This window comes from Gekko japonicus, unplaced genomic scaffold, assembly GCF_001447785.1.
Source record: "Gekko japonicus isolate JY-2015 unplaced genomic scaffold, Gekko_japonicus_V1.1 scaffold1901, whole genome shotgun sequence".
Taxonomy (NCBI): Eukaryota; Metazoa; Chordata; class Lepidosauria; order Squamata; family Gekkonidae; genus Gekko; species Gekko japonicus.
In genome coordinates this window covers 59,871-72,151 of record NW_015177070.1, presented here as the reverse complement: position 1 = coordinate 72,151, position 12,281 = coordinate 59,871, and the positions used below count along the sequence as shown (strand labels likewise).

The window sequence follows — 12,281 nt, the reverse complement described above, 5'->3', positions numbered from 1 at the left end:
CTATATGATGGGGTGACGTGTTTGTGGCCTCTTCCCTTTCCCAGCCGCCAAGGAAGTGGTCGCCATGGGAACGGGGACGAAATGCATCGGGCAATCAAACATGAGGAAGACGGGTGAGCCCAGTGCCCCTGCCTATATGATGGGGTGACGTGTTTGTGGCCTCTTCCCTTTCCCAGCCGCCAAGGAAGTGGTCGCCATGGGAACGGGGACGAAATGCATCGGGCAATCAAACATGAGGAAGACGGGTGAGCCCAGTGCCCCCCAGCGCCCCCCAGCCCCTTCTGCCAGCCACTGGGCTGAGCGCCCTCCTCCGCAGGGGGGTGGTGGTGGTGGTGGTGGTGGTGGTGGTCAGGTCGTGCTGACTCCGGTGCTGGTCTTGCAGGGGATGTTCTCAACGACAGTCACGCCGAAGTGGTGGCCAAGAGGAGCTTCCAGAGGTGAGTGAGGGACGGTGTTTGGCAAGGCTTGACAGACAGATCTCCGGTGCCGAGATCGCTGGTGCCCCCTGGCTGTGCTGGGCCTGGAGAGTTCCTTTGGGGCTCCTGTCTTCTGAGTCCCTGCTGCTGGAGCTTGCTGGGAGGGAGGGAGGGAGGGAGGGAGGGAGTGGTGCTGCTTCCTGGGACATGTTGGTCACTAAAGAGCTGTAAAAATGCAACAGGCAAAACACCGGCCGGTGCTCCAGACGTACCTGTTCTTGGCTAGTCCCAGGGTGGCGTCTGCCTTAGTTATGCTTAGTTCCTTTCTGCTGAGGGGCGTCTGTGGGTGACTTCTCCGCTTCGGAGCCCCGGGCCTCTTTAGAGCCAGCTGCCTGAGTCTTTGCTAAGACAACGTGGCGAGGAACAACAGATGGTGCCGTTTAGACAAAAGCGTAACATCCATCCTCTTCAACTCAGAGTGTTGAGGAAGTTCACTCTGCTGCCAAGGAAGAAGACTCCCTCCGGGCATTGCACACACCTCCCAGGAAACCTCTCCGGTTCTCTTTCTAGTGCCCTCTTCTTGCTTTTTGTTCGCTTCCACAGACAACCAAGTGATTCTAGAAATAATTAGGATAGAGGCCATATGAAAGAGCAGCTCTCAAGCTTTAATATGTAATTACTTCAGTTTACGTAAAATCCAGGATATACTGTGACCACCATAAGTTGAAATGATTAACTAGAAAATATACATTTGAAGTTTGGATACTTTACTATGGATTTGAATGATTTGGATTAATGAAACTTCTGGGGTACATTTTATACACATATATAAAGCGTACTACTGAGTACATCATTCCACCACCACCCCAAAAAAAATAATAATCAAGGAGAGAACTGATCCTGACAAGACCGAGTTGCTCTGAGCTAGTAGAAAGGCAGGCTGGGGACTTGAGATCTCTCCTGCCTGAGATGGGGTTATATTCCCCCTGAAAAGCCAGGTTTGCAGCTTGGGAGTGCTAATTGACATAGCAGTCACCTTAGAAAACTGTACACTTGCTGTGGTTCAGGGCTGTGTTTTTACCCAGATTTGGCTGGTGCTCCAAATGTACCTGTTCTTGGCTAGTCACAGTGATGCGCATGCCTTAGTCACATTTAGACTGGGCTGTTGCAATGAACCTAACTTGGGACCGTTCCTCAGGAGTGTTTGGAGGCCGTGGGTAGTGCAGAATGCTGCTGCAGCCAGACTGCTGGGTGGGGCTCACGTGGCCTCAGTACTTAATTTAAACTGGCTCTCCGTGTGCTTCCAGACCTGGTTCAGTGTGTTGCTTTTAATCTTTAAAGCCTTGCATGGCTTGGGACCAATGCTCCCTCCAAGCCGTGGAGTCTTGTGAGCAGAAATTCTACTTTGTGAGCTACTGGCATTAAAGTTGTGAGCGAGCGATTTGGCTGCTGCATGAATTAGTTTGCTCAGGGGGCATCCTTCCTGAGCGAAGACAAAAATGTGTGAACTGGAGGCTCAAAAATTGTGAGCGAGCTCACACTAACTCAGCTTAGAGGGAATACTGCTTGGGACCAGGGTATCTGAAGGACTGTCGTCTCCCGTACATTTCTATCCAGGGATTAAGATCATAGGGAGAGGCCCTTTTGACTGTCCCATCGACCTGAGAAGCTTGTCTGGTGGAGAGATGAGAGAGGGCCCTTTCAGTGGCAGCACCCGCTGGGAAGGGCACCTGGCCTCCCTCAGTCTCAGTCTTTAGGAGGCCGCCAAAGACCATTTTATTTATGATGGCATTTGATTCATTTCAGTTCTTCTGCTTACCAGCAGTTTTAAATTACTGATTTTAAAGTAGTGGCTTTTATGTATTTCTGTGTGCTTTGAATCCTCTGGATCTGTTGTAGTCCAGCTTCCAACCTGGTCATGGGACAGAGATGGTTTTAGTCGCCCTTAAAGATGACCTCCGTAGACAGCTGGATCAGGGCGGGTCAGTGCTGTCATTGTTACTAGACCTTTCAGCCGCATTTCACATGGTTGACCATGACCTGTTGACCCACCGCTTTGCCGCCACTGGAATACGTGGGATTGCCTTACGTTGATTGTGCTCATTTCTCCAAGGGCGGGGACAGAGGGTAGCACTTGAGGAGAGGGTTTCTTTGCAACACCCATTTGTGTGCGGTGTCCCCCAAAGGGTGATCCTCTCCTCAGTGCTTTTTAACATCTATATATGTGCCCTCTCGCCCAGTTAAGTCAGGAGGTTTGGGCTACGGCAGGGGTGGCCAAACTTGCTTAACACAAGAGCCACATAGAATAAATGTCAGATGTCTGAGAGCTGCAAATAATGAACAAATACGGGTGTTTTTTTTTTTTAATGCAAATATGCTTTTTATTAACATTAAGTGAGACTGCCAAAAATAAAAACAAAAGGGGTAGGAAAAGAGAGAGAAATAAAGCAAATAAATGAGGGAGGAAGAAAGAGAAAGGGAGGAAAGGAGAAACAGAGGAAGGGGTGGAAAGAAAGCAAATAGATGGGGAGGAGGGAGGGAGAGAGGAAGGGAGAGGTGGGAAGAAAGCAACTTTAAATGTGTTCTCCAAGCCCCCAGCTGCCACGCTGGCTTGGCTTGGAGAAGGGATTTAAAGAGACAAATGCCTTCCCCATGCCAAGCCTGCCAGTACATTGGTGGTGGGGTGGGGCTTGGGCTTGGGCTTGGACAACACATTTAACTTTAGATGGGGAGGGAGGAGAGAAAGAAAGTTGAAAGAAAACAAATAGATGGGGGGAGGGAGGGAGAAGTGGAAAGAAAGCAACTTTAACTTCAGATGCATCCCCCAAGCCCCCCCCCTCCCCACACTGGCTGGCTTGGCTTAGAGAAGGGATTTAAAGAGACAAATGCCTTCTCTAAGGTGGGGGAGGGGAGCTTTGGGAACGCATTTGAAGTTAAAGCTGCTTTTGTTCTCTGCTCCTCCCCACCTCAAGCCTACCCAGGGAAGGGAATACTGGCTGGGGAAGGGAAGACCAATTGGGGTGGCATGCCTCGTCTTTGCTTCCAGAGCCGCCCTGCTGGGAGCCACACAATATGTGTTCAAGAGCCACATGCTGCTTGCAAGCCGCAGTTTGGCCACCCCAGGGCTAGGGTGCCATCAATACATTGATGGCACGCAGCTGTATCTATTAATAAACGGCCAGCCAGACATCACCCCAGAAGCTCTGGCAGGTTGTCTGGGAGCCATAGTGGGATGGTTAAAACAGTTGTCTGGAGCTGATCCCCACTCTGAAGGGGTACAGCTGGTCCCAGCTTCCTCTGTCAAGAGTTTGGGTGTGACCCCTGGTAGCACTCTTACTTTAGAGGCACAGACCACAAGTACAGCCAGGATGGCATTTCCCCATCTTTGCCAAGTGTACACAAATGTTTTATAACTCCTAGTCTCCTCTCACTCCCGGAAGCTGTTTCCCCCCCCCTCCCCCCTTCTCTCTCTGCAGAGGGCCTCGTTGTTCTTCGGAGGGGAGGACGGTGATGCTCCCCGGCACCTTCGTGGGGAGCACCCCCAGGAACACGGAGTTGGGCTCAGGGCCCCAGGGCTGGGAGGGGGGTTAGGGTTCTCCGTCTCCTGAGGAAGTGATTCCCTTTCCCACTCTAGGTACCTCCTCCACCAGCTGTGGCTGGCAGCCGTGCAACAAGAGACAAGCATCTTTAGCCCAGGGACTGAGCAAGGGACGTGGATTCTCAGGCCACACATCACCTTTGTTTTTTTCTCTAGCCACACACCTTGTAAGTTTTATTTTATATTCATTTAAGTATGTTGAGTTGGTCTTTGGGCCTGCTGGGTGAAGAGAGCGACTTCCTTGCCTTCTCTTGCCCCCCACAGGGCTGTGCATGCATCTGGAACGGGCAGAGGTTGCCATCTTCAGCGGGGGCAGGGTTAATTCTGTGGGCCCTGACCCACTTCTCTCAGCCCGAGTGACCGGATTGGGGGAAGGGGAGTGAAGTGAGGAGCAGAACGGGTCAGCCTGGGCGAGCTCTGTGAAGAAGGGGCTGGGTGGGCCTCTGGTGTGGACTGGAGGCCTCTCGGCCTTCTTAACACACACACCGCCTCCCGTGGCGCGTGTGGAGGAGAGGAGCGCCTTCTACGCCCAGGGCCGGCCCTAGTCTGGGTGTTGCATTTTGCTTTCATGGAAGGGGCTGCTGCACCTTTGGGATCGCTGCAGCCCGTCTGCCCGGGACTTTCCACATCTCAGATGCCTCCAGTGTCCCTCCCCGGCGCCACTGGTGAAAGCAGCGGGTGTGCTTGAGGGATGCTTCTGACGCTGCGGTGTGGACACATTCCCAAGAGCCTGCCCGCATTCCTGAACCTCTTCCTACAAGGGGGGCAGGTGGGGGCGGGAATGGTGCTGCTGGCCCTGCTCCCCCTTTCCCCCGCGACCTTGGCAATGCTTCCTCTCCCTGGGGGAGTCTTCCTCTGAGCCGCTGTGTCATTCCTTCCAGGTGGGGACGCTTCCATCATCCCGATGGCGGAAGAGGAGGCCCAGCCGTGCTGGCCCCTGAGCCCAGGGCTGGCTCCCAGGGCTGGCAGCCCGAGCTCTGGAGGGCAGTGGAGTGGAAGCGAAGCAGAAGAGATTGCGGCCGGCCCCTCCCCCAAGAGAGCAAAAGTGGCTGCCGGGGATTCGGCACAGGGGGCTGCCCGCCCACCCGCTCTGGGGGCTGCCGAGGATCCTGCAGCTGCCCGCGGCCCCACCCAAGTGATGATGGATGTCCATAGGACGGGGGCAAAGTGTGTCCCGGGGGACGCGGGCGACTCCCAGCAGCCTGGCAGCGAGTACCACACTGTGGGGCTCCTGCGGATCAAGCCGGGCCGTGGGCCTAGGACTGCCTCCATGTCTTGCAGTGACAAGCTGGCTCGCTGGAATGTGCTCGGCTGGCAGGGCGCCCTCCTGATGCATTTCCTCCAGCAGCCCATCTACCTGTCAGCCGTGGTGGTGGGTGGCAAATGTCCCTACAGCCAAGAGGCCATGGAGAGGGCCATCGTTGCACGGTGAGTGCCGCCATGAAGGACCACGAGGCCTGCCTGCCTGGCTGCCAAGCAGGGCCTGGTGGTGACAGCTGTTCCCCTTGGGGGCTGGGGAGTGTGGGGGGGAGGGGCAGGGGATGCAGGTGCTCCTCAAGAGCGGAAAGCTGCTTGGTGGTCAAGTCAGGAAGCACATTGGGAGCACCAAGCGGGCAGTCGGGTTGTGTGCGTGCGCTTGGGTTTTCATTTTCTTTCCACAAACATTCTGTGAACTTTCCCGTGGAGGCTTTTTTCTGCTGCTGCAACTGAGGCTTGGCCCACTCTGCTGTCAGCAGAACAAAGTCTGAGTCCAGTCAGGCACCATTAAGACCAACAAAGTTTTATTCAGAGTATGAGCTTTCGTGTGCAAGGCACACCTCCTTGGATATCCAAAGAAGTGGGCTTGCACATGGAAGCTTATACCCTGAACAGAACTTTGTTGGACTTACAGGGTGCCACTCAACTCAGACTTTGTTCTGCTGCTTCAGGCCAACACCGGCTGCCCCGCCTGAACCTCTCTGCTGTCAGCAGCAGCAGCAGCAGCCCTGAGGTGGAGTCTGATTCCTCCAGGAGCGAGGAGGAGGAGGAGGAGCACTTGGACGCAGAAGGACAGTAGCTCCTGCCAGCCCAGACTGGTTTGTGAGGTGGAGACTTTTGGGACTGTTCTCTTCATGGCCTTGGCAGCACCAGAGCTCTCTCTCTGTCTACGTTACTTGAGGCTGTCCTTCGGGAAGACATTCGGGACGCTTCAGTTACTGCAGAATGCAACTGAGGCAGGACGTTGACACCAGATGTAGCTCACAGGAGAGCAGAACAGCTGGCTTGGCATCCCCGTAGCATCTTTGCGACCCACAAGATTGTCGGTATAAGCTTTTGAAATTCCACACGCCTGTTGCCAGGTACTTTTTGCTTCAAAAGCTCATCTCCCCCCCCCCCCAATCTTGTTGGTCTCTAAGGTGGTCCTGAACTCGAATCTAGCTCTCAACATAAGAACATAAGAGAAGCCAATGTTGGGTCAGGCCAATGGCCCATCTAGTCCAACACTCTGTGTCACACAGGGTGCGTTCAGACGGGCCATTTAAGCCGGCATAAATTGCTCCGGTTGGAACTGGAGCAGTTTGATCTGGAAGAAACGCGATCACACTCACCACCTGACTGCGCAGCACATCGCGATATGCCCATTCACACTACCAACACGCAGTAGTGTGTGTCGGCGGTTTTGTTTTGTTTTTTACATTTTGCACATGCGCATAGGCAGCTATTCACAGAGTTGAGTTCTTCGCGCAGGCGCAAAACACCCCGTCCCAAAAAACATGCCCTGAAGTGAAGACTTCCCTTTAAACTTTTACAGCGAAAAGGGCCTCCGTGAGGTTCCAGACTCGTCCGCAGCCTAAAACTAAGCGTCTCTCTTTTTTTTTTACAAACGCCTGGGCGAAGCTTTGCCCAAGCGCACATCAAGGAGGCTAAAAAAAAGATGGCCGAAAAGTGGAAGCCTCGGGCTTCCGAATGGAAGTGGCTCTACACCGGCAGAGAGAGATCAGACGGGGATAATGCGGCTAGAACCGGAGCACTCAGGATACCACCACTTGGGGACCTAGTAGCAGAATACACCGGTTTTAAGGGTGTTTGCAATAGTTAGGGACGGAAGGCAGATGTTGGCTGTGTGATCGCGTGTAAGTACTCCAATTCTAACCGGCTCGTATACCGGCTCAAATGCCCCGTCTGAACGTACCCACAGTGGTGGCCAAAAATACCAGGGGCCATCAGGAGGTCCAGCAGTGGGGCCAGGACACTAGAAGGCCTCCCACTGTTGCGCCCCCCCCCCCAAGTACCAAAAATACAGAGCATCACTTGCCCCAGACCGAGAGTTCCTATCTATACCTTGTGGCTAATAGCAACTGATGGACCTCTGCTCCATATGCTTATCTAATTCCTTCTTGAAGCCGTCCATGCTTGTAGCCGTCACCACCTCCTGTGGCAGTGAATTCCATGTGTTCATCACTCTTTGGGTGAAGAAGGACTTCCTTTTATCTGTTCTAACCCGACTGCTCAGCAATTTCATGGAATGCCCACAAGTTCTTGTATTGTGAGAAAGGAAGAAAAGTATTTCTCAACCTGCTCTGTCCCATGCATAATCTTATAAACCTTGATCATGTCACCCCTCAGCTGTTGTTTCTCCAAGCTAAAGAGCCCCAAGTGTTTTAACCTTTCTTCATAGGGAAAGTGTTCCAATCCTTTATCATTCTACCTTTTTCAAATTTTTTATTTTCTAAACGACAAACCTACAGGGTCAGGGGAAGGAAACAACCTAAAATAAAGAGTAACAAGGATCCATGGTACAGACATAAAAGATTGTTGATACATCCCTATTATCTTAGTAGTAAAATATGAGGATTAATAATATAAAATTGTCAAGCAAGCAATCTCTTTGGCTATAGTGTAAATATCATAGGTTTAAAGTTATGCATTAAGAATAAACATCAGGCTATCGAAGTTAAACTATTTTGCATTTTCTTCTCTTCCTGTCAAAGTCCAAATCAGTTTTTAAATGCTTTAGGGGTGGGAGCCCCTAATTCTGCTTCAGGATCAAAGGGTTCTGCCAGACTAATCAAGATGGTATTAGAATCGGACTTCCGGTTGATGGCGGCATGCTCACGGACTCACCTCCTGGACCTCCCGGGGGTGTCTCCGTGCTCTGGCGGAGGGAGGGGGTGAGCAGGCTCGTTAACCCCCCCACGGGCCTGGCGAAGGGACCCTGGCCAAGGAGCTTTGAGGGGGTAGCCTCTTCGATGGCTGAAAGCCGGAGAATCGAGGCTCTCCCTTGCTCCAGTGGTACGTCCGGCCGAGAGACCGAAAGGTACAAGTGAAGCTAACCGGATCAAGCGCAGGAGATCGGGCGTGAAAAATGATGAAAGAAGCGGGGCCGGAAGACCCATTATGAATGTGAGTCAACCGAGAAACGTATTTTAAAAGAAAAGTCGCTCCCTACCCTACGCGGCGGACCGGCAGAAGCAAGCGCGGAGAGACGTCTCCTATGTGCATAAATTGTTGTGCGAAGGGGGGGGGAGCGGAAGAATAAACGTGCGATTGCCCATTCGAGCTATACAGTCAAGTGCATATTCAGAGACTAAATTTTTTTTTGTGAAGTAAACAAACGAAAAAGATGGCGGGGAAGAGGGACAAAGACAAAGGGAAATTTTCAAAAACGAAACCAGAGTCCCCGTAGCCGGAAATGACCAGTGAGACAACGAAGGCGATGGCTGAGGTCATGTGCCCTCTACTGGAACAGCTAAATGCCTTTAAAGAGCAGAAGTCCGTAGTAACAATGAATATTACTGCGCAACAAAATCAGCTGGCAGTGATAACAACAAGTATCACTGCTCAACAAACACAAATAACGGACTTGATCCAAGTAATGAAGCAGGATGCTGAGAAAATGAAGGAAATGGCTGAGGCAACGCAGAAAGTGAAGAAGAAGGTCCAAAAATTGGAAAAGAAAACTGTTTCTTTGGAAGATCAGATGCTGCAAGTGCAAATGAATAAGGCCAACATGGTCCTGCGCTTCCAAGGGGTGCCAGAGAATAGAGGAGAGAATCTTAAAGAACTTATGAGTGAGCTACTCGCCCCAGTAACAGATATAAAGGCGGAATTATTATTCAACGACATGGATGTGGCCTACAGGTCATATTCAGGATTTATAAAGAAAAACAATCTGCCTGGGGAAATTGTAGTAAGATTCTCGAAGAGGCATGTCAGGGATGCTATCCTGAAAGCAGTGGCTGTGACACCCCTGAAGGTGGGGGAGAATGCTGTCAGAACGCTAAAGGATATTCCATTTGAAGCAAGGCAACGTAGAAAAAAATATAAAGAACTTGTGCTCTTCCTCCAAACAAACTCAATTGGATACGGGGGTAGCAGTCCCGAAAAGTCCCTACAAACTGTGGAAAAGAGAGAAGAAGAAGTAAAGGCTGAAGAACTCTGAATTGTGCCTTTGAGAACTTTGGTTCCAGGGGATGAGGGGGGGCACTGTTATTGGGCAATTAAATGTAAATGGGGAGGGTTAAAAGTTTTAAAAATTTGACACAGTTCATAAGAAGTACAAAGATGAAAAGATTGGATGCAAAAAAGCTAGTTGGAGGATCTCTTCTCTTGGGTTTTTAGTCAGTAGTGGGTTCTTTACTTTCTCCCTTACATGTAGTTTTCCCCCTTCCCTTTTCTGTTGTAGTTTTATGTAGTGTTAAAAAAATCAACAAAAAAGCCCCTCCGGGGGCTCAAAAAAAAAAAAAAAGATGGTATTAGAATCTTCCCCATCCTTCTCTTCTTCTTCTTCTGCGTCTTTGTTCTCCTCTACTGTCTCAGGTCCATCTGCCGCTTTATGTTGTTGCTTCAGGAACATCCGCTTTATTTCTTTCTCCTTGAAGTTTTGAGTTCCTTTTGCAACATATCAAGCTTGACGTTAAAGTTGGTCATCTGATCCAGTAGAGGGCACAAAGCTGGTGATTTATTGCTTTTCTGCTGGTCTCTCTTTTCCCTTTTTAAATCCGTCTTTGCCAACAATACAAGTCCGTCAAACAGCACACACTCCAACACTTGTCTTTTCCCCACCTCACAGAACGATATAAAGTTTGAGTCCTTTATTTCTCCCAGCCACTTCTACTTTCCTGCTTGGACACTTTCTCTTTGGGGATTTAGCGCTCCTCCAAACAAAGATTTTACTCACACTTCAGGTTTCTTCTATCTTGTCGTTGCGTTAATTTCCTCGTCGAAGCTTTCTTTTATTTAAAAAGTCCGGAAGGCTGCGGCTGGTCCGAACATGGCGGCGGCCATGTTCTTCCCCCTCCAACGGTCTTGTATCTGGGCTGTTTCTGGACACCCCCCCGCTTTGCCAAGTGCGGGCCCCCCAAAAAAAGACGCTCCTTACTCCAGCCCTTCCTCCAGAGGGCTGGCCAAGTTCTCCCGGCAGCCGGAAGACTTGGAAAGGTCCGTTATCGGGTCGGGCGGCACAGAGGGAAGCTGTGCTCCGCCCGTCGCCGCACCGCGTCGGCGCAGTCTCGCTATAATATACTTTTTGAGGTGTGGTGATGTCAGCAAGCTGCCATGGTGTTCTGTGTTACTGGTACTTCGGTACAGTTTTGAGGGGGCAGTATGTCAGCAAGCTGCCATGGTGTTCTGTGTTACTGGTACCTCGGTACAGTTGTTTCCCCCCCCTTAGCCTCTGCGCTGTTATGTTATCCTGCTGTAATGCCTAAGCCAAACAACTGGAGGATGTGTCGGGGGAGTTTGCTTCATTGCCGGCTTGTTGCTTTTCTCGCCTGGGAACTGCTCCTGTGTTATGTCTAACGATCACCTGGTTCTCAGGGAATGGGCGCGCAACCGTTTCCTCTAACCCGCCAGCGGGAAAGTGACCCATTGGTTCTATACCTGTTTTGAATTCCTTTATTATGCTTGACCTGCCATTCTGTAGTCAGTTCTAACAAAGAACGTGTTTGAGTGTCTTTCCAATGCTTTGAAATAAATTTTACTTTCTTTGAAACGTGGATCTATTCTCGATGCTTGGGGATCCAACATATTGTTAGAACTCACCCTCCCCATCGTCTCGAGTCTGACGCAGTCATGAGCGGGACAGAGGGAACCATTCCTACAACGGAGGGGGACATGAGATCGGTCCCTACACCCCCCACAGCCGTGGTCACTTCTGTAACGGTGGCCACTTCAACTACCACACCCACGTCGGGTGCGGTGGGGGGAACGATTCCCCGGTTACCTGCGTACCTGTCTTGGCCGCCTCCAACACCTTCGGGATGGGGCCCGCGGATGGTACCGGTGCAGGATGATTGGACTTTGTACAATGCCAAGGGCACCAGAGAAGTTTACTCTCGCCGTGGTAGCGGACTTCGGGAGAGCTTGTTTGACAAGGGTCTTTACCCCGACCCGGAGAAGGCGGTAGCGTTCGGGACCCACCGCCGAGAAGTGGAAGATTGGATGTTTGAACCTCTGACAGAAGGGGCTCGGTCGGGCTTCCAAGAGGGTGCTTCGAGACCTCCAAGTGAGGGAGACTATGAGCCGCCTCTGACATACCGAAGACGGGGACATATGTCGGAAGAGGGGACGGAAGACCGGTTGGATGAATTGGAACAATCGGTGCGAGACTTAATGAGGACCGTAAACGACGCGTTTGAAGCCTTACCGGGGATGATGGACACCCGCATTGCTCACCTGTTGGCTGCCCATGCCCAGCAACCAGGGGTCGCACCGCCTCCGGGACCGGGAGCACCAGCGCCACTGCCGCAGCCGGGTTTGCCGCTGCCGATGCCTCCGGTAGCACCCGCGGTACCTGCTCCTCCTCTCCGGTTGGACCAGGGACCGTTGGGTCCCCCTCTGAGGGCACCACGAGCACGACCCAAAGACCTGTTAGAGGCGACTTTTGATGGCAACCCAGAAGATCTAGCGTTCTTTACGGTGAGAGTGCACAAGTTTGTGACTGAAAGTCGACATTTGTTCCCAAATGAAGGAGCCCTAATAGATGTCATAGCGGCGAGACTGAAGGGAGCCGCCGCCACTTGGTATGTAGGGCTGCACAATGACCGTGGCCCCGAACTGTTCAATTTGCGGGCTTTCATGTGGGCGCTAAGGGCTCGTTTTGAGGATGTCAACGCCAGCCAAAGAGCTAAAGCCTTTTTGCGCACTTTCCGCCAGGGCAAGAAGTCGGTGCGTGAGTACACCCTCGAGTTCCAGCATCAGGCAGCTAAGTTACGTGACTGCCCAGATCACATTTTGGCGGAGATGTACAGATTGGGACTTAATGCCGAAATCAGAGAGACGGTTCT

The 12,281-nt window shown here is 51.7% G+C and overlaps 1 protein-coding gene across 1 annotated transcript in view; it reads left to right on the top strand.

Annotated features, from left to right (window-relative positions):
* Nucleotides 1-179: 179 nt before the first annotated feature.
* The window catches only part of ADAT1 (adenosine deaminase, tRNA-specific 1), a 28,924-nt gene continuing 16,822 nt past the window's right edge, over nucleotides 180-12,281 (top strand). Inside the window, exons 1-4 of the mRNA XM_015428216.1 lie at nucleotides 180-245; nucleotides 383-437; nucleotides 4,051-4,181; nucleotides 4,896-5,442. Coding sequence (XP_015283702.1) covers nucleotides 197-245; nucleotides 383-437; nucleotides 4,051-4,181; nucleotides 4,896-5,442 — 782 coding nt within the window. The 5' untranslated portion in view covers nucleotides 180-196. The remainder of the gene's footprint in view (nucleotides 246-382; nucleotides 438-4,050; nucleotides 4,182-4,895; nucleotides 5,443-12,281) is intronic.